Below are 22,358 nucleotides of genomic sequence, written 5' to 3'. Positions count from 1 at the left end.
CTCCGCAATCGGGTGGAGAAATGTAGGGTCCCCGTGAATAGGTCAGGCGTGCACTACACGTAGGTCTCATGGCAAAACGGAATTATAATAGAATGTGTATACAGGGTGTTACAAAAAGGTATTGCCAAACTATCAAGAAACATTCCTCACACACAAATAAAGAAAAGATGTTATGTGGACAGGTGTCCGGAAACGCTTAATTCCCATGTTAGAGCTCATTTTAGTTTCGTCAGTATGTACTGTACTTCCTCGATTCACCGCCAGTTGGCCCAATTGATGAATAGTAATGTTGATTTCGGTGCTTGTGTTGACATGCGACTCATTGCTCTACAGCACTAGCATCAAGCACATCAGTACGTAGCCTCAACAGGTTAGTGTGCATCACGAACGTGGTTTTTCAGTCAGTGCAATGTTTACAAATGCGGAGTTGGCAGATGCCCATTTGATGTATGGATTAGCATGGGCAATAGCCGTGGCGCGGTACTTTTGCATCGAGACAGATTTCCAGAACGAAGGTGTCCCTACAGGAAGACGTTCGAAGCAATTAATCGGCGTCTTGGGGAGCACGGAACATTCCAGCCTATGGCTCGCAACTGGGGAAGACCTAGAACGACGAGAACACCTGCAATGGACGAGGCAATCTTCGTGCAGTTGACGATAACCCTAATGTCAGCGTCAGAGAAGTTGCTGCTGTACAAGGTAACGTTGACCACGTCACTGTATGGAGAGTGCTACGGGAGAACCAGTCGTTTCCGTACCATGTACAGCGTGTGCAGGCACTATCAGCAGCTGATTGGCCTCCACGGATACACTTCTGCGAATGGTTCATCCAACAATGTGTCAATCCTCACTTCAGTGCACAAGTTCTCTTTACGGATGAGGCTTCATTCCAACATGATCAATTTGTAAATTTTCACAATCAACATGTGTGGGCTGACGAGAATCCGCACGCAATGGTGCAATCACGTCATCAACACAGATTTTGTCTGAACGTTTGGGCACGCATTGTTGGTGATGTCTTGATTGGACCCCATGTTCTTCCACCTACGCTCAATGGAGCACGTTATCATGATTTCATACGGGATACTCTACCTGTGCTGCTAAAACATGTGCCTTTACAAGTACGACACAACATGTGGTTCATGCACGATGGAGCTCCTGCACATATCAGTCAAAGTGTTCGTACGCTTCTCAACGACAGATTCGGTGACCGATGGATTGGTAGAGGTGGACCAATTCCATGGCCTCCACGCTCTCCTGGCCTCAACCCTCTTGACTTTCATTTATGGGGCATTTGAAAGCTATTGTCTACGCAACCCCGGTACCAAATGTAGAGACTCTTCGTGCTCGTATTGTGGACGGCTGTGATACAATAAGCTATTCTCTAGGGCTGCATCAGCGCATCAGGGATTCCATGAGACGGAGGGTGGATGCTTGTATCCTCACTAACAGAGGACATTTTGAACATTTCCTGTAACAAAGTGTTTGAAGTCACGCTGGTACGTTCTGTTGCTGTGTGTTTCCATTCCATGATTAATGTGATATGAAGAGAAATAATAAAATGAGCTCTAACATGGAAAGTAAGCGTTTCCGGACACATGTCCACATAACATATTTTCTTTCTTTGTGTGTGAGGAATGTTTCCTGAACGTTTGGCCGTACCTTTTTGTAACACCCTGTATATTGCTTTACAGAACGCTGTAAGGCAATAAGCGATTTTTAACAGCCCCTAGTTTGTTAGGAAAGAATGTCTTCCATGATTTGAAGCTGAAGTATTCTTGATGATATTCATTAGATTTCACATTGTAACCAATAGGCCTGACAAAAACCTTACAAATTTGGCTTCTGGATTGGAAAGAAAACTGTGACTAATTTCAGCAAATACCGGATGGTTATAATTAAACTGACTGTGTTTCGAGTGCTGCAGTGCTGGCTATATATATCGCAGGACGCTGAAACTCCGTACGTATGTTCATTAATCGTTGCACTCTCGGATTGTGCTGCGAAAATGAATAGCTCCTCTTTCTGCCACCAGGTGAAAATATTATTCAGTATGCAGTCAGAATGTGAAATATTACCTGTTTTGACCACAGTATGCTGTTTGTCGCCTGGCGAGGCATGTTTTCTTTTGTGATGTGACTGTTGGGTCTGCCTCAGTAGTTGCGCGGTCATCGCGGCGGATTTCTAAGCGAAGGGGTTCGGGTTTGATTCCCTACGGGGTTGAGATTTCCTCCTCTAGGGGAAGGGTGATATGTGGTCTCTACGATCGTATCGCCATAATTGACATTACTATTGAGATGTCTGAATAGGCACATCCAGAAAGCTAATAAATCGAAAAAAGAGCTACTATTGGTGTAAAGGGTTAAGGAGGATGACGTTTTTCGTACGAAACTCAATGGCTATTCAGAAAAAAGTCCGTGCACTGCGGTGAAGTTATTTTACTCGAACGGCAGCGATAGTACCACTGCATTGTGGGAATATCGCGGACAGAAACAGCGGCGGAGAGGCCATTTGTCAACAAATTAGCTAAAGAATATGATAAAGAAATTTGAAGAAACAGGTGAACTATGTGCCGCACCAGTGAGAACGGGCGGCCTAAACCATGGCAATTGCTGAAAAAGTTGATGTGGCTGTAACTGACTCTCTAGGACACACCTCAGATTCTGCAACGAGTGCTCGAGCTGTCTCACAGGAATTCTTGCTTCTCTGGTCAACAGTTCAAAAGATTCTGCGGCGCATTTTGCAATGGTATCCCTCCAAGATTCAGAACGTGCACCATATGAAACCCCAAGATGAGCTACAAATCCGTGACTTTGCTCGTCAGTTTTTGACTCACATGGAAATGGACAAGATGTGGCCAGGGAATATTATTTGGACGGACAAGGCCTATGTGACTGTGTGGCGTGGTTTCAAGACATCATTCATTCTCTGTCCGTTTTTCTTCAAGGAGACGATTCCTCGCAGCCCTGTTACGTGTACATCTCTACGCAATTTCAAGAGCTGTGGTCTTCCACATTCCCCGACCTAAATCCATGTGCCTTCTGGTTGCCGGCATATCTGAAGGACGGTGTCTATTAGGGATGCATCCGGTCTTTTCCTCATCTGGAGGATAGCATACGATGGCATATCACTTCGGTTACACCGGATATGCCGCGAGCAACTGTCTTCCGTGCTGTGTTACGGACGCAGCATATTACCGAGTCTGGACACCATACTGAACACACGTAAATTGAGACCATATCCTAATAAAAGTGCCACCATTGTCGTGTGTTTGATCATTACTCCCTTTTTCCTGCACCGACACCATATTCTGACTGCTCACAGCGCCATATACACTTGGTGGTAAAAAGTGGAATTATAATTTTCTCCAGCATAATCCGCGAGCCATGTGATTAATGGGCATACCTACGGTGCTTCAGTGTCCTGCGATGTATACAGCCCACACTCCAGCTCTTTCAGTTTAACTGCAACCACCTGGTACGTACAAAATCATACCTATGCCCCAGTTCATGTTTTCAGTGATATTTTTCTTTTAAACAATGTTGATACATATATTTTATTGAACGGAGTAACCTGTATGCCGTCATGAATCTCTTAGTTTTAAGAAATAACGCAATAAGTCATCACAATTATCTATAGCAAAGAGTTACATTTAAGAAACTGCAGCAGTCTTCGAAAAGGAGGCTAACGTGAAAAAAGTGTTGGTGAAGTTGGTTTCGGAGTGATGCAGTGAAGGAAATTATAAGAGTTCTCTTTACTTTTGTCACTACTCCTAAATCTGTGCAGAATAGCACTTTGTGCAGAAACGCTGCCAATGACAAGAATTTTAAGAGCAGTGCACAAAATTACGAATACTCTCTAACTATATAATATTACGTGAGAGTTTCGAGACCGTAATTGAAGTCCGCTGCTGGGCAAAGGGCGACACTGATAATCACTGAGGCAGCCGGTGCGAATCTATTAACCAGTATATTAGGTAATCGTTGCGTACCGGATCCTGTTGTAATAGAAGGGTTTTACCAACTAGTTACACTGTGGTATTAATCAATGTTGAAATTAGTATGAAACTTGCAACAGTTCGCAGAAATGAACATGAAGTTTCGAAATGGCGGAGTACCGCGTTGTATAGAATGTTGGGAGGAAACTACAAAATAAACCTGACGTTATAAACGAGCTTTGATAAAATTGTGAGAATGAGTTCAGACCTGGCCGGGAAGAAATAAGGAAAGTTTTTTAATTTATTGCAACATCATTAGTCACGAAATACGCACCCCGAGACTTTTCATGCTGTTCTCATAAAAGATTTTCTTTCACGTGGAGGTATCCATCTTTATACTGTCACAGATATTCAGTGCTGTTGTGCGTTTAACTTTTAATTGTGTTATGTGAAATTCGTGAACTTTTCTCTCAAGAAATCTTGTCGGATACAATAAGCGCGTGTGCTAAAAAAAGTATATTACACATCGTGTTTCACGTCGAATCTACATGTATAGACGCGGACATATTAGTGCAAGTTCTGCGTAACACTGGAACACTTGGGGGCTTTTCAACCATACATGATTTGTATATGATTCAGTGTACAGAAAAAAATAATAATACCAACATAATACGCAACTAGCAAATTTTGCGGTGGCAAGGATGAAATGTGTAAAAATAATTAGTAATGAGTGGATGCGAAACGGGATGAGATACACTACTGGCCATTAAAATTGCTACACCACCAAGATGACGTGCTACAGACCCGAAATTTAACCCAACAGGAAGAAGATGCTGTGTTACGCAAATTATTAGCTTTTCAGTGTATTCACACAAGGTTGGCGCCGGTGGCGACACCTACAACCTGCTGACATGAGGAAAGTTTCCAACCGATTTCTCATACACAAACAGCAGTTGACCGGCGTTGCCTGGTGAAACGTTGTGGTGGTGTCTCGTGGAAGGAGGAGAAATGCATACCATCACGTCTCGGACTTTGATAAAGGTCGGATTGTAGCCTATCGCGATTGCGGTTTATCGTATCGCGACATTGCTGCTCGCGTTGGTCGTGATCCAATGACTGTTAGCAGAATATGATATCGGTGGGTTCAGGAGGGTAATACGGAACGCCGTGCTGGATCCCAACGGCCTCGTATCACTGGTAGTCGAGATGACAGGCATCTTATCCGCATGGCTGTAACGGATCGTGCAGCCATGTCTCGATCCCTGAGCCAACAGATGGGGACGTTTGCAAGACAACAACCATCTGCACGAACAGTTCGACGACGTTCGCAGCAGCAAGGACTATCAGCTCGTAGACCATGGCTGCGGTTACCCTTGACGCTGCATCACAGACAGGAACGCCTGCGATGGTGTACTCAACGACGAACCTGGGTGCAAGAATGGCAAATCGTCACAGCACCATGATGGTCGCATCCGTTTTGGCGACATCACAGTGAACGCACATTGGAAGCGTGTATTCGTCATCGCCACTCTGACGTATCACAAAGCGTGATGGTATGGGGTGCCATTGGTTACACGTCTCGGTCACCTCTTGTTCGCATTGACGGCACTTTGAACAGAGTACGTTACATTTCAGATGTGTTACGATCCTTGGCTCTACCCTTCATTCGATCCCTGCGAAACCCTACATTTCAGTAGGATAATGCACGAACACATGTTGCAGATCCTGTACGGACCTTTCTGGATACAGAAAATGTTCGACTGCTGCCCTGGCCCGCACATTCTCCAGATCTCTCACCAACTGAAACCGTCTGGTCAATGGTGGCCGAGCAACTGGCTCGTCACAATACGCGTCACTGCACTTGATGAACTGTGGTATCGTGTTGAAGCTGCATGAGCAGCTGTACATGTACATGCCATCCAAGCTCGCTCTGACTCAATGCCCAGGCGTATCGAGACCGTTGTTATGGCCAGAAGTGGTTGTTCTGGGTACTGATTTTTCAGGTTTTTCGGGATCTATGCACCCAAATTGCGTGAAAATGTAATCACATGTCAGTTCTAGTATAATATATTTGTCCAATGAATACCCGTTTATCATCTGCATTTGTTCTTGGTGTAGCAACTTCAATGGCTAGTAGTGTAGAAAACTTATTAGAAAGCGATGCCGTTTTTCTGGATCACTGGCGTATTGGAATCCAGTACGAAGTGAACTAGAGGTGTACGAAGTGAACCATGAGTCGAATGGTGACGTTTCATAGCCCTGATGAAAATTCCAGGAAGGAGGAAACACAAAGAAGTACATGCACATTCGGCCACATTCTATAACACAGCTCGAAGGTCGTTATTTTGGATTAAGTGCGCCTAGACGCCTAACCAGTACAGCCCCCCCCCCCCCCCCCCCTCCGACAGCCTCAGCGTCATACGTCTCTGTTGTGGTGTATACCGTTGGCTTTGAGAAGTTGCTCTGTGCGGTCCACGACCCTCCACATAAAGAGAATTACGCAGTTTTGTGCTGAGAATTATTTTCGACATGTGTTCGTGAGAAGCGCTCCTGGGATACGCTACCACCCTCCAATTATCACGAGACGGGAGCGATTCGATGTCACTAGTGTCGTCTTATTGGGAGACACAACATTACTTCATATTTTATTGATGCATCAAGCCTAAGCTATTTGGTTATGGAACGAGTCAGTGCATAGTTTACTGAAAGCTGATTACAACATTTCTCAACAAAGAATTGACGAATTACTAAAACACTTAAACGAAACTATAGAAATAAATGGCACATTACAGAGTCAAGTTTTCCAGTAGTGCGAGGAACTCCTTTACAGAATATAAAGAGTCTACTACAAGGAAATCTTTCAAATGGTTCAAATGGCTCTGAGCACTATGGGACCTAACATCTGAGGTCATCAGTCCCCTAGAACTTAAAGGTACTTAAACGTAACTAACCTAAGGACATCACACACATCCATGCCCGAGGCAGGATTCTAACCTGCGACCGTAGCGGTCGCGCGGTTCCAGACTGTAGCGCCTAGAACCGCTCAGTCACCCCGACCGGCAGGAAATCTTTTACCTTTGATTTGAGTACGTACGAGTTAGCACTATTTTTTTTTAGTTTTTGTGGAAGCCCATTTAAAACAAAACCTGCTGAATAGTGCACACTTTCCAGTACAATGCTTAAGGAAGTGTTACACATGTATACATAATTTCTCCGCTAATGTTCACTGGATCATACGACATAATAGACTGAAAGTAAGCAAAGTAAACAAGCCTTCGTATTTCAGTGCCAGAGTGAAAGGAGATCATTCTTATTGTGAAAAATACAGCATTTGTTTTCTGCACAAGATCTTGAAGGCGAAAATTCTAAATAACAGTTCCACCTTGTTTCAAGCCCAAGAATTTAAAATAATCGATGTCACTGACTTACTTGACCGCCTTCTGACAATGAAATTTAGCTTTTACAAGATTTCTGTGTCAGAAACTAGTTTGCATTGCGTTTTGTTACAGTTTAGCTTTAACATATTTTCTGCAAGCAACGTTTTGGTGTTACTGATTACCCTGTTGGCTCCGTCATTTATATTACATTCCACGTGTTTCACAGTACCTTGTGCCTTCTGCGAAGAGAAAAACATTTTGTCGTCCATCGTGTTTGGTGGAAGATCAATGATATACGCTTCCTGACAAAAAAAGTGAACCACCCAGAAGACATGGTCTGATTTCAGTCTAACATTATTCACGTACACCACACCATCGGAGGGTACGTAAATGATTGGAGTTGCAAGTCCCTGTGACAGGTACAGCGGGCAGCAGAGTACATTGGGTAGCTCATGTTAAGTGTTGTTACCAGGCCTTGTACAGTACAGAAGGGGCATGAACAGTGTCAGATGTTAATGTAGGTCAACCAGGAACTGAGGCTCCGCAGAGAGCAGATAGCCGTGAGACAGCGAAGAAAGTGGCAGATCGCTGTCCGCATGTGCGGCGATATGGTCAGCATAAGCGGGCATGGAGATGGTCACGACAGGCGCGAGCGACGACGTAGAGGGCTTTTCTAACGCCCCGAGTCGCTACTCGCAGATAGGAGATGAGGTGAGGAGTTTTGGGGGGCGGAGGCGGTACTGTTCAGACTCGACAACGAACAGTACAATCGGTAGAGGACCTAAACTCGGCATACGATCGGCTACCGCTCGTCACAGAAGACACAGGTAGCCGTCACAACTAATGGAGGGCAGGAGAGATCTGTAGCACACATCAGCGTTGTGCGCCGTGCCTGGACGACCGTTGCGCCGAAACGCGTGGCTCGTCCTCAACAAATTTCCACCCCAAATGAAATTACCACCGCCAACAGGTTTCAACCAGTAACAGAAGAACAGAAGCAGGCCGTACGAACGGTCGCACCTCCAGCCACTATAAAAGGGGCGAGCTCCCGCCCGGTGCCAGTCGCCTGTCAGGTGAGGGCTTCCATCTGTGTCTCGACCATTGGACCACCGCGTTCTGCACCGGGACGTCTGCGGGAAGCATCTGTTGAGAGTCCATCTGCACCTGCACCAATATTCCGTAGGTCACCTGACGGTGTGTGATGAGGAGTACTTCTGGCACCACTAACTGATCCTCCCTTCCTTGTTCCACTAGCGCGTGGGAAGAGTGTTGTTGGTAAGCCTCTGTGTTAGCTCCAATTTCATGAATTGTGTCTTTGAGGTTATTTCGCAAGACGTATGTGCGAGGAAGCACCTTATTGTCGACATTTTCCGGAAAGAATTCTCTAGAAATTTCAGTAGTGAATATCTCCGTCGTGCACAACGTCTCTCTTGCAGCGTCTGACACTGCTGTTTTGAACATATCTGCAACGCTGCCGCGCGGGCTAAACGATTCCGTGACGAAACATGCCTCCCTTCGTTGGATCTGTTCTCTCTGTTCTATCTTCCTAGCTGGTAATGGTTCCAGATTGATTAATAACACTCTAGAATCGATCTAGCAAGTGCTAAGTAAACTACTTCTTTAGCGTATTTGTTAAATTTTCTTTATCCTTTGGGTCCCTATGGTCTCTGTCGAGACTCATCATTTTATATATTTTGTTTTTGAGTACCCGTGGCTTTAGCATGAAACCACCGATGCTACGGAAGCCCTGAACCAGGGTTTCATGTTAAATTTATTTTCGTTCAAGATCAGCTGCCATTCCTGCACCACTCATCGATCCTGCGTTTGTCCTGCTGCAAGTTGAGGCTGTGTTCTGACGTCGCTACCTTCTTATAGACAATCACATCATCTGCGAAAGCCTTAAACAGTCATCGACTCGTTCTACTAAATCGTTTATACATGAATTTTAATCCACAACGGTCCTGTAACAATTCCTTGCGTTACTCCCGAAGTTACCTACACATCTATTGATTTTTTTCCGTTACGAGCGAAGTGTTGAGTTCTGTCTGCAAGAAAGTCTTGCATCACATCACAAATCTATTCCGATAGTCGGTACGCTCACTCATTTTTTACCTAACGACAGTGCGGGACAGTGTGGAATGCCTTCCAAAATAATAGGAACATGGCATCAACCTGAGTGGCGATTTCTCCATCGCTTTCGATTTTATGGAGGAACAGAGCGAGTTGAGTTTCGCAAGATCTCAGTTTACGGAATCCACTTTGACTTGTATAGAGGAGATTTTCATTCTGCAAAAAGTCATAATACACGGGCATTAAGTATATTCCATAATTACAGAACAGACTGATATCAACGATAGAAACCTATAATTATGTGCACCTTTCCTACGGCCCTTCTTGAAAACGGGAATGACTGAGCTATTTTAATGTCGCTAGGGATTGCTCCAGCGACCTACGACAAACAGCTGCTAGAAGGGGAACAAATTGTTTCATACAATCTCTATAAAATCTTAGAGATGCCTCACGTGGTACTGATGCCTCTCCACTACAAAGCGGTGATTGAAAGAATGGACAGTATTACGATCTGCCGGCCCTTGTGGCCGAGCTGTTCTAGGAGCTACAGTCTGGAACCGCGCTACCGCTACGCTCGCAGGTTCGAATCCTGCCTCGGGCATGGATGTGTGTGATGTCCTTAGGTTGGTTAGGTTTAAGTAGTTCTAAGTTCTAAGGGACTGATGACCTCAGAAGTTAAGTCTCATAGTGCTCAGAGCCATTTTTGAGTATTACGATCTGCCGCGGTCAAACAATGTCGGAAGACCGAATTCAGTACTACGCTCGTTTCTCTGTCATTTGCAAAATATAAACTTTCACGGCTGTAAATATCACAATTAATAAAATTTTCCGGGCTATTATGCCGTGGTCGAATGGATTTCACCTTAAAACCCGATGTTTCACCATTATTACGACCGTAAGTGGGCCGGTTTGATTCGAATATCAAGAATTCGGCGTATTTTACCAGTACATTAGACGGCATAATGGTACAACAGGAGGACGTATTAGGTAGTTTCGATGTGGTGTCGCTATTCACTATGGTTCCACTCAATGAAGTGTTGCAACAGCTGAATCGAATTTTCCTTTCCGCTGTTGCGGAACTGTTTAAATGTTATCTCACAACCACGTATTTCAAATGGAACGAAGAGTTCTATGAACAGACGGATGAACTGTTATGGGTAGCCCCTTAAGCCCGGTTATATCGAACTTCTTTATGGAAAAATTCGGGAAGCCGGCACTGGAAATTGCGAAGAACAAACCGCATATCTCGTTCCGTTACGTGGATGATACGTTTGTTCCACAGTGGCTTGGCAGGGAGGAACTGTATGGCTTTCACAAACGCCTGAACGGGATCAATTCGAACATTCCGTTTACCACGTAGGTGGAGGCAAACGGAAGACCAAATTTTGTTGACATATTAGTTTTCAAGGAAGAAAATGGTAGCTTGGTGCACACTGTTTACTGGAAACCCACGCACATAGACAGTTATCCACACCGAGATTCGAACCATCACCCACAACAAAAGCGAGGCATTATGAAAACGTTGGCGGATAGAACAAGGAAAACCTGCGAACCAGAGCTGCTTGACGCAGAATTAAAACATCTCACCAATGCATTGCTCAAGAATGGTTATTCGTTCGCTGAGGTGAAAAGAGCTATAAGACCACCGCGTAGGAGGTATGGCGATGCTCAAGCGCCGGTGGAATCGAAAGTTTTCCTGCCATTCATTAAGAACGTGACCGACTGCATAAGAAAAATCCTGAATAAGCAGAACATTGCGGTAATCTACACACCTAGATGGAAGATACAAGGTCACCTGAAATCGGCCAAGGAAGCTCGCCTACTGCTGGAAGAAACTGGAATTTATAAGTTTCTGTGTAGTTGTGCGGAGGTGTACGTGGTTACTACAAAAAGATCTGTCAAAAAGTGACTGTAAGAGCACAAGGGCAATTGCGGAAGAGGGAAGAGTGACAGATCAGTTGTCGCGGAACATGCCTTTCAGCCAGGGGACCACCATATTAATTTTGATGAGGCTCAAGAACTGGCAGCCACAAGTGGATATCATGAAAGGCTATATAAAGAGGCCATAGATATTGCAAAACACCCCAGGAATTTCAGTAGGAAGAAGGAGGGCGTGAATCTGAATGACATTTCGTGTTCGATGCTGAAGAAAATGTGTACCACTCTTCCACCATGGGATGGAAACAAAAGCGGATAATGGAAGTCGACAAAGGTCAATTGTGCTCGTTTATTCAAACCTGTGACGTCACGCCACTGCGCGTAAGCTCGCGGTAGCGGAATTTTGCTGTTGCTAATAGCGAGCCAGAGTGTGAATAGGACATTAAACAAAGCTACGACCCCCCTTGAAAATGTTCTCAACAGATGGGGACGAAACGTCGGGTTTTAAGGCGAAATTCATTCGAACACGGGATAATAGCCCGGAACATTTTATTATTTGTGCCTCTGCCATTTTCCGTTTCGGTGCCACTACGGTCACAGAGTGACTGACTAGATCATTTCGAACCACTTCCTGATTTTATGTAAGAACAAAGTACATAGGGGCTTTAGTCAGATCGGTAAATGCGAGAATTTGTCAAAGACGACGAGAGATGGGTCATCTCTCTCTGCCGTTCTACATCCACGCGACCGTCCTGGTAAAGCTGATTAAGGCGGTGTTTAAGCGCTATCCGCTCCGTGCTGCAGCTGACCACATCAAAGAGGAATTTGACAAACTTGGATCTGATGTGCGGTCGATGGTGCACATCAAATCACCCAAGTAGCAGGGGTCTCCGTCTCTTCTCGTTGCGCTCTATATAGAGTGGAGAACAGGAAAATGTAGCAGGTGACGTGGGTGGCCAATGCAGCAGTCACCGTTGAGCCCCTGAGGCGTAAGAGAAGTTCGCCTCAGTGCTTTCGCTGCCAAAGGGAGGATCATATTACACGCCACTGCCCTTTCTCCGAGACACGCGTGAAGTGCGCGGGCGACCACGCGAGCTCTCAGTGGCTACGACCGGCAACGCACTCGTCAAGGTGAAAGAGCTGTGGCAGGCATCGATGTTGAGAGCTACTTGAGCGCGCGACGTTCCGGGCCGTGTAAACCGGCCTGCGCTGCATGCTCTCGAGAAGGCCCTCTGCTCCGACGTCCGCGCCCGTACACACTGACAGCAGGAGAGCCTGACCTGCGACGAGCCCAAAGCTGTCTCCACTCCAGGAAGCAGCAGAGGACAGTGAGGGCGCGCTGGACAGCGCTCCAGGACCAACACGCCATGAAAGCAGCGAGATCACCTACTCTTCCCAGGGGGAAAACAACAGTTAGGCTCGCGGCAGTAACGGAAACGCTCCAGCCGCTGTCAGCGCAGAAGAAGCGCACTTCTAAGCTACACTACTGGCAATTAAATTTGCTACATGACGAAGATGACGCGCTACAGACGCGATTATCAGCCGACAGGAAGAAGATGCTGTGATATGCAGATGATTAGCTTTTCATAGTGTCCACACAAGGTTGGGGCCGGTGGCGACACCTACAACCTGCTGACACGAGGAAAGTTTCCAACCGATTTCTCATACACAAAAGCAATTGGCCGGCGTTGCTTAGTGCAACGTTGTTGTGTTGTCTCTTGTAAGAAGAAGAAATGCGTACGATCACGTTTGCGACTTTGATAAAGGTCGGATTGTAGCCTATAGCCATTGCGGTTTATCGTATCGCGACATTGCTGCTCGCGTTGGTCGACATCCAATGACTGTTAGCAGAATATGGAATCGGTGGGTTCAGGAGGGTAATACGGAACGCCGTGCTGGATCCCGATGGCCTCGTACCACTAGCAGTCGAGATGACAGTCATCTTATCCGCATGGTTGTAACGGTCCGTGCAGCCACGTCTCGATCCCTGAGTCAACAGATGGGGACGTTTGAAAGACAACAACCATCTGCACGAACAGTTCGACGACGTTCGCAGCAGCAAGGACTATCAGCTCGGAGACCATGGCTGTGGTTACCCTTGACGCTGCATTACAGACAGGAGCGCCTGCGTTGGTGTACTCAACGACGAACCTGGGTGCCCTGATGGCAAAACATCATTTTCTCGGACGAATCCAGGTTCTGTTTACAGCATCATGATGGTCGCATCCATGTTTTGTGACATCGCTGTGAACGCACATTGGAAGCGTGTATTCGTTATCGCCATAGTGGCGTATCACCCGGCGTGTTTGGTATGGGGTGCCATTGGTTATACGTATCGGTCACCTCTTGTTCGCATTGACGGTACTTTGAACAGTGGACGTTACATTTCAGATGTGTTACGACCGTGGCTCTACGCTTCATTCGATCCTTGCGAAATCCTACATTTCAGCAGGATAATGCACGACCGCATGTCGCAGGTCCTGTACGGGCCTTTCTGGATACAGAAAATGTTCGACTGCTGCTCTGGTCAGCACATTCTCCAGATCTCTTACCAATTGAAAACGTCTTGTCAATGGTGGCCGAGCAACTGGCTCGTCACAATACGCCAGTCACTACTCTTGATGAACTGTGGTATCGTGTTCAAGCTGCATGGCAGGTGTACCTGTACACGCCATCCAAGCTCTGTTTGACTCAATGCCCAGGCGTATCAAGACCGTTATTACGGCAAGAGGTGGTTGTTTGGGTACTGATTTCTCAGCATCTACGCACTCAAATTGCTCGAAATCCGAATCACAGGTCAGTTCTAGTATAATATATTTGTCCAATGAATACCCGTTTCTCATCTGCATTTCTTCTTGGTGTAGCAGGTTTAATGGCTAGTAGTGTGGTACTCCGAAACCCATAGCGATCAGTTCCACCGTTGAAACCTGAAACACGTCAGATGTATTCTCGGCAGCAAATACGAACAACCATGAGCCGTATAAGGGAATAACGATGTTGTAACTTTGGGACTCCCGCTTTATTGAGAGGGCGCCTTAATGCTTGGTTATTCACGCAGTACTCAAAGCCAGACCCAAACTTCCATATGTTGTCGTTCCTTCGTGACAGCCTGTACTCGCACACACATGTAATAACCGTGCAAGAGAGGACATTCTTTAATTGAAAGTCGTTGTCTTATATTAATTATGTTATTACAGTGTCCGTGTTGTTAAGAAGAACGTATGCAAAGGAATATTGTCAACCCAGGCACTGCAATACCGTGAAACGTGATAATTTAGTGTACCGAATGAAGATGTTTAAATCGTGTATTCCACGTGGCAGTATTACTGCTACATAGCACAGTTTTAAAGTGCGATTTAATGTTCGAGCGGGATCCGACGCGAAAACCTTTCGTTAGGTCTTCGCCAGGTAGTGTGGCTGATGATCTACTGGGGAATTTTGGGCCCAGGTCTACTGTAGCCTCTCCTGAAAATGTCACCTCAGTTTTTCGACTCATTCAGCAAGATCTGAGGATATCTGTCCGACGAATGGCAGCAGAGACTGGCTTGGCACTTTCCAGCACGCTGTGAATAATGAGAAACAATCCAAAGTCACCAGGTCGTACCCGAACTCGCGTTGCGAAAAAGGGCCGATATTCCGAACTAGGGTATCATAAAGATTGATAATGAAGATCTTGATAATCACTGCACCTTGTTCACAGATTAAGCACACTTCAGCATAAGAGGATTCGCGAACCGACGATTTTGGGATTTCGAAAATTGTCTTTTATGTGAATCGAAACCACTTTATCCTCCTAAAGTTACTCTTTCCGTTGCGGTAGCAAGCAGAGGAATTACCAGCCTTTTCGTGCAAGAATCAATAACTAGTGAACGTTATATTTCAATATTGAACGAATTAGTCGGCACACATCAAGTGTTGAAAGACTGACCAACCAAAGTGGGCCCGGACCATATTGCAGCCGCTTTCTCACGGCATTCTTCGTGAACAGAATCATTAAGCTAGATTATCCAAAATTTACAGGCGTAAGAATGGACTAATTTTTTGGGACACAATGGAAACTACTGTCTACCGGAACTATCCCCGCCACTCAAAAACACATTGCCTCCTTCCTATTGACCACGAATCTGTTTGGTTATGTACATATTCCTTTAATTTTTCTAAGTGAAAAATTGAATTTCCTATATCACTGAACCTAATAGATCTACCCAGAAACCAATAGTCTGTAACTCGTGTCAGCGTTATATGTATCTGTTTTGTTACTAAGAGTATATATGGTTCAAATGGCTCTGAGTACTGTAGGACTTAACTTCTGAGGTCATCAGTCCCCTAGAACTTAGAACTACTTAAACGTAACTAACCTAAGGACATCACACACATCCATGCCCGAGGCAGGATTCGAACCTGCGACCGTAGCGGTCGCGCGGTTCCGGACTGAAGTGCCCAGAACCGCCACACTGGCCAGCAAGAGTATATATATCTGCATACTTGGAATCTTCATCAAAGTGTTACTTCAGGTCTCACTGATCTACGACATGTAACAGATGTGACCCTATAAGTCCCACAGATGTGGCATAACGAAAACTTTGCTCTCTTCTGTCACTTTTTCTTTCTCTGTCTCTGAATCCCAACCTGAATTGTTATTTACGTATATTTGTGGCACTCTTGGTAACATAATAAACACTTAACATTTTCAAATTCTTACCTGATTACATAAATGAGTAAAACATTTAAATTATACGAACTTGAGAGAAAAGGATTTGTGTACCACCTGGAGTACTTATTGTAACATATCTGTTCACCTACTCAAACAAAGGTAACCACTGGGCTTTAAGACTTGCTCCGAAATAATTGTTTTGTTTTGCTATATGTTATTTGTACTTTGAAGTATTGGTTCTGTTTTTCTAAGCGTTGTAACCGCATATTAATTTCTAACCATAATCTTTGTTTTCAGAGTGTGACATTTTATATGTGGTGTATTACGACAGAGAAAGAACCCTGTGACCACTAGAGGTATTGTATTTGAGTAGTTTGGCTTTGATATTTACATTTATGTTCAGTCTTTAATCAAAGAGCTCGCAGAATGATGTTCTGAATTAGTGTTTTGTTTCTGTACTAGACAGCGCCACAGGTTACCGCAAAGTTGTAACACTATACACATGTGTCAAATTAATAAACAAAAGTGCGATTGATGATAGAGGTTTAAACCTTTGAAACGCGTTTTAGACGTTTATAAACAGTTGCTGGTAACAGTAACGTGTTGTTTTATTCGATATCGCACCACGCTGAACGACGTTGAATTGTCGATCTGTGTGGCAACCTAATCCATTTTCGTTGACACACCATAAAAATTGACTGCAAATTCGATTGTTCGTTTGTGGCACCTCTCTATTACGAAGGGCAGACATTTGGGAAAGATTTTGATATGACTGCAAAGACCGCTTCCAGACGATGAATTTGTTTCTGCACACTGATACGAGCTGCACAGTGTGTCAGCTGTCTGTCAGTAAATTTGTAACTACTATTTCGAAACCCCTGAATAAAAATCTTACAGCTTTCACAGTCACCATACCAAGTGTTCAAATAAATTGTTTCACGATCGAGGTGGGAAAGGATGGCGGCCTTCCCTTCCCTGATGGGTTGATCACAAGGAAGGTGGATAGAAAGTTGGGAAATGCAGTTTATAGGAATCCTACTCATACCACTTGTATCTGCAAGGTGTTAGTTGTCGCCATCCGGCTCAACGTGAAGGAGTAATCCGTGAATTATAATGAGATTTTCATTCTGCAGCCGATTGTGCGTTGATATGAAACTTTCTGGCAGATTAAAACTGTGTGCCGGACCGAGACTCGAACTCGGGAGCTTTGGGCGTGAGTCGTGCTTGGGTTGCTCAGTTGATAGAGCACTTGCCCGTGACAGGCAAAAATCCCGAGTTCGGTCCAGCACACAGTTTTAATCTTCCAGGAAGTTTCAATCCGTGAACTGGTTCACAAGCTTCAGGTCATCTCGCATCCTGAGGCTTTTCGAGCTGAGTTAGGCCATCTCGAAGTCACCATTTGTTAGAATGTTTATAGGGAAACACAGATCAGACGTGGGTTGCACTATCGATAAACTGTGCAGCGGGTGAGTGATGACAATACCGAGGTGTCACCAAAGTCTACGGGCTTTTTGCCTGACATAGGGAGAATTTCGAAGAGGATTGGTCTGTTTTGCGGAAATACGACGTGAAGTGTGTTTTTCGACCTCCAACGAGCCCTTAGGTTCCGTAAACTATGATCTTGGTTTGCGTAAGGTGGGTGGCTACAGTATTCGTTGGGGTTGTGACTTGACTTACATTGATCAGACTGTCAGGATTGTGAAGGACCGGTGTACTGAGCACATGCGGCACCCACGCTTACAAAAGCCGAGCAAATCAGATATTGAAAACCATTGTCTTGGAATCGGTTATCATGCGGAATAAAACTACACGGAGATTCTTGCATGCACTTCCAGCTGTTGGGATAATGTTATTAAGGAAGCTGTTGAAATTAAATTAGCTGTTTACCGTATAAGTAGAGATGGTGGATTTTGATTAAGTTCTACATGGAATTCTGCTCTCCCCCTTGTCAAAAAACAGAGGGACAGAGTTGATGCTACCTCACCCGTAGATTATTAATTTCACTATCGATAAATTCTGATGTCGGCCATCTTTGATCTACATCTACATCTACATTTATACTCGGCAAGCCACCCAACGGTGTGTGGCGGAGGGCACTTCACGTGCCACTGAATTTACCTCCCTTTCCTGTTCCAGTCGCGTATGGTTCGCGGGAAGAACGACTGCCGGAAAGCCTCCGTGCGCGCTCGAATCTCTCTAATTTTACATTCGTGATCTCCTCGGGAGGTATAAGTAGGGGGAAGCAATATATTCGATACCTCATCCAGAAACGCACCCTCTCGAAACCTGGACAGCCAGCTACACCGCGATGCAGAGCGCCTCTCTTGCAGAGTCTGCCATGAACAAATAAAGCGCGATCGGTCTCACACGATCGCTGTTTCCGGAATCCATGTTGATTCCTACAGAGTAGATTCTGGGTTTCCAGAAATGACATGATACGCGAGCAAAATCATGTTCTAAAATTCTACAACAGATCGATGTCAGAGATATAGGCCTATAGTTTTGCGCATCTGCTCTTCGATCCTTCTTGAAAATTGGAACTACCTGTGCTCTTTTCCAATCATTTGGAACCTTCCGTTCCTCTGGAGAGTTGCGGTACACGGCTGTTAGAAAAGGGGCAAGTTCTTTCGCGTACTCTGTGTAGAATCGAATTGGTATCCCGTCAGGTCCAGTGGACTTTGCTCTGTTGAGTGATTTCAGTTGCTATTCTATTTGTGATGGCGCTATTGTTTACAGTGTGTGTGAATGTTATCTTTCTAGAGATTCTCTGAAAGCCGAGGTTTTAAATTCTCTTGCACAGCGCTTACTTACTGAGGTATGCCTTAAAAATGGCAGGTGTGCTCCTGTCGAAATATCGGTGGTTGTTGATGACGTCATCAATGTATACGTCAGACGAAACTCAGCTCTCATAGTAACCGTTTGTTGCGCCATTCTGTCGTTCTTTGTTTTGGTATCGCTTAATTTTGAAATCAGGAAGTGCTTTAGTGGACAACCTGTAAATGTGGATGTACATGGAATGTGCAGTTCTTTTGAAATTTTGACAGCTTAGATCAATGTAGCCGGCCGGCGTGGCCAAGCGGTTCTAAGCGCTACAGTCTGGAGCCGCGCGACCGCTACGGTCGCAGGTTCGAATCCTGCCTCGGGCATGGATGTGTGTGATGTCCTTAGGTTAGTTAGGTTTAAGTAGTTCTACGTTCTAGTGGACTGATGACCTCAGATGTCGCATAGTGCTCAGAGCCATGTTTTAGATCAATGTAAACACTCTTTGTGATGTTTGATGATATAAATTGTCCACGCTTTTTCACCTGCCGCGACCAGATACGTTCTGCGCCAGAAGATCCCGTTCCCGGGCAACCGGCCGAGCGAGGGCGCGATGACGACGCTGCAGCGGCTGGGCCTGATGCTGGCCAACTTCGCGGCGACGGGCAACCCGACGCCCACCAAGAGCGACCTCCTGCCCGAGCCGTGGCGGCCGCTGCCCAGGGACGGCTCCGTCGTCTTCTACGTCATCGGCGACAACGTGACCCTCACGACCGCCACCCCGGCCTTCCTCAAGCGCATGCACCTCTGGGACAGCATCTGCTTCAGCGAGAAGGACGACAAGGTGGAGCTGTGATGGGCGCGCTGGTCGCCTACCACATTCTTTCGCTTACCCGCCTGACTAATAAATGTGCAGATCGGACACAACAAAGAGTTTCACACTATTATTAGGAAAAGAACAGCAACTGGCGAGGAGGCGCAGTGGTAAGACACTGGACTCTTCTTCAGAGTGTCTCAAGGAAATACAACTCTTCTTTTGTAGGGAGTGGCGTAAAATCCCGCTAATCATCAGTCGAATCTATACAGGGTGTTCATTAATAAAACCGATGTACTGCAGGGACACATTCCTGACTGAAAATGGAGGAAAAAAGTTCCTAAGAACGTGTGTCAGGAAATGGATGCTATACGTGCAACGACAACAGATCGTCTCGGAGCACAGTAAAGAGCTGCATCGCATCCACGTCACAACAGATTTTCAAAGTGGCCTCCATGGGATGCAATGCAGGTGTTCACAAGTCCCGTTATTAACTACCGCATTCTTTGGCACATTCCAGCCTCTCTCCCAATAGCATCACAGGTGTCGTGAACATTTTGTTGAAGAGTTTGAATATCAGGGACTGGTTCAGCATACACAACTCTAGGTAAAAATCCAGGGCTTAAGTCCGGCAATGTAGCTTGCCATGCTAAAGGGCCTCTGCGTTTAATCCAACTTTTGGGGAAGATGTTGAGGTGTCGGTGCACTGCAATGCGGAAATGAGGTGGTGCTCCATCATGCAGAAACCATATTACCTGTCTTGTTGCCAAAGGCACGTCCTCAAGCATCCTGGGAAGAGTATTACGGAGGGAGTCCAGGTACATTCTTGCGTCGAGGCGTTGTGAAATAATAACTGGTCCAAGTCTGTGGTCACCAAGAATACCTGTCCACCCATTGATGCTGAAACGATGCTGATTAGATGCCTCAACCATTCCCTGAGGATTGTTTGTAGCCCACAGATGACGACTCTGTAGCCTGATGATGCCAGTTCTGGTAAAGGTTGCGTGGTCAGTAAACAGAACTGATTAAAGAAATCCTACAATTGTGATAGCCGCCGACAATATCGTTTCCGCAGAGGAAAATCTGCTGCTGACAATTCTTGGACTCATCACAGTGATGGGATAGTATCTGTCATGCAGGAAACATAGTCGTACTTGGGCTTACACCATGTTGGCGAGAAACTTGCCTGGAGCATGTACTATGCTTCGTCTCAGTATTCTGTGGAATCCGGTCCTCCAAATTTGGTGTATCAGCAGTCTACAGCCTCTCTGCATATTCGTCTGTGTGAAAGGACTCATGATCACACAAACGCCGAAAAAGGGCTAGGAATGTTGTGTGATGTTTTGGTATAGCTGTGCTCTCCCTCCATTGTTTACATCTACTTGGCCATACTCAAATACCATCTTGGCTTGTTAGCGACATGAATACTGGACCAGTCTGCTGCTCACAGTGCTCTGTTTCAGTTACACAGATAGCAACATGCAAGGAAAACACGGTACATAGTCAAAGGAACTTTTATTTGTCAGCGCCGTCTACCGTGGCAACGATACATTTCTGGAGACATGTTAATAGGACCTTTTTCCTCCATTTCCAGTCAGGAGTCCGTCGTCCAGTTTCTCGGTTTTACAAATGTTCACCCTTATAAGGGTATCCTCCTCTCAAAAAGAAAAAAAGATCCAATAACTTTTGGTATGCTGTGTGGGAAGGCATACTGATAAGTTTTTCGTTTTTGGAGAAGCAACCCATCTCTGGAAACAGACGGCTTGGGCGCTGGAGAGCGTCGAAGCCTGAGACAGATGTGCGTTCCACATTACATCAATGAACCCAGCGTGAGTAGCTCATCACGCTGTCTTCGTTACTAAGTGCCTTGGAACTGTGCACCTAACACGTCAATGCCGCCGCGCACATTGTGGAGGGTTGAACCCTCTGCCGTGTTCGAAGTTCTAGCGCCCTTAAGGCGCTTCTCCTTCTGGCATGACGTTTGTTGGGAGATGGGTTGTCGTGATTTGTTGGTATTGCTTGACTTTTGTGCTTTTATATATATATATATATATATATATATATATATATATATATATATATATATATATATATATATATAAAAGAAGACAGGACAGAGAAAGGGACAGTAGAAGAGTGGCGGAAAAGGAACGGCCCGTTAACTAGCCGGGAATGCAGAGCCTACATCGGCTGTGCTGAGGATTGTGCACATGAGCAGATATATGCGGTTGCCTTTACAGTATTTCAATCGCTCCATGGACTTGAGCAATGAGATCCTCTACTGACGTTACAGGTGTGCCATACACGATACTCCTCATACTTCACAAAAACAGTTGAGAGCTGTTAGATCTGGGAGATGTAGCGTTGAGGTGATTCCGCACGTCGACATCGAAGTGTGCTGGAACTCCTGTGTGTTGCAGTCACAATGTTAATCCGAATATTTAGTGGTACTAAATCCAGTCGGGTAGGCAAAATATCTCTAAGAAATACAAGATAGGTGGTCCTGTTAGTCTTTTTGGCAGTAGACATGGCCCAACGACATAGTCACTAATTATCTGGACCCAGATGCTAATACCGATACTGTGTTGATAATTTTGAATCACCTGTGCTCGCAGACTTTTGTCTGCCCAAACATGTATGTTGTGGAAGTTGAATATGCCATCAAGCTTGGGAATTATGGATGAAATATACACTGTTGTAAATCCCAGTGAGAAGAGTGTACCCGTCGTGGGTAGTCCCCCTTCCGTAATGCCTGAACTTTCGGCAGATGGCAGATGATATGGATGTAGCTGGTATTCGTGGACAACGCACCACACGACACTTCTACCAGTGTGCGGCACTTGTGCCATCTGCTGAGTGCTGGTGACT

General features: G+C 45.4%; 1 protein-coding gene across 1 annotated transcript in view; it reads left to right on the top strand.

Annotated features, from left to right (window-relative positions):
- LOC126348386 (esterase FE4-like) overlaps nucleotides 1-19,607 on the top strand; it is a 106,513-nt gene extending 86,906 nt beyond the window's left edge. The window contains exon 6 of the mRNA XM_050002354.1: nucleotides 19,235-19,607. Coding sequence (XP_049858311.1) covers nucleotides 19,235-19,532 — 298 coding nt within the window. The 3' untranslated portion in view covers nucleotides 19,533-19,607. The remainder of the gene's footprint in view (nucleotides 1-19,234) is intronic.
- The last annotated feature ends 2,751 nt before the right edge of the window (nucleotides 19,608-22,358 follow it).

Source organism: Schistocerca gregaria, chromosome 1 (assembly GCF_023897955.1).
Source record: "Schistocerca gregaria isolate iqSchGreg1 chromosome 1, iqSchGreg1.2, whole genome shotgun sequence".
In the NCBI taxonomy this organism is placed as follows: domain Eukaryota; kingdom Metazoa; phylum Arthropoda; class Insecta; order Orthoptera; family Acrididae; genus Schistocerca; species Schistocerca gregaria.
The sequence above is the reverse complement of the archived record's forward strand: the minus strand, read 5'-3'. Positions and strand labels throughout refer to the sequence as shown.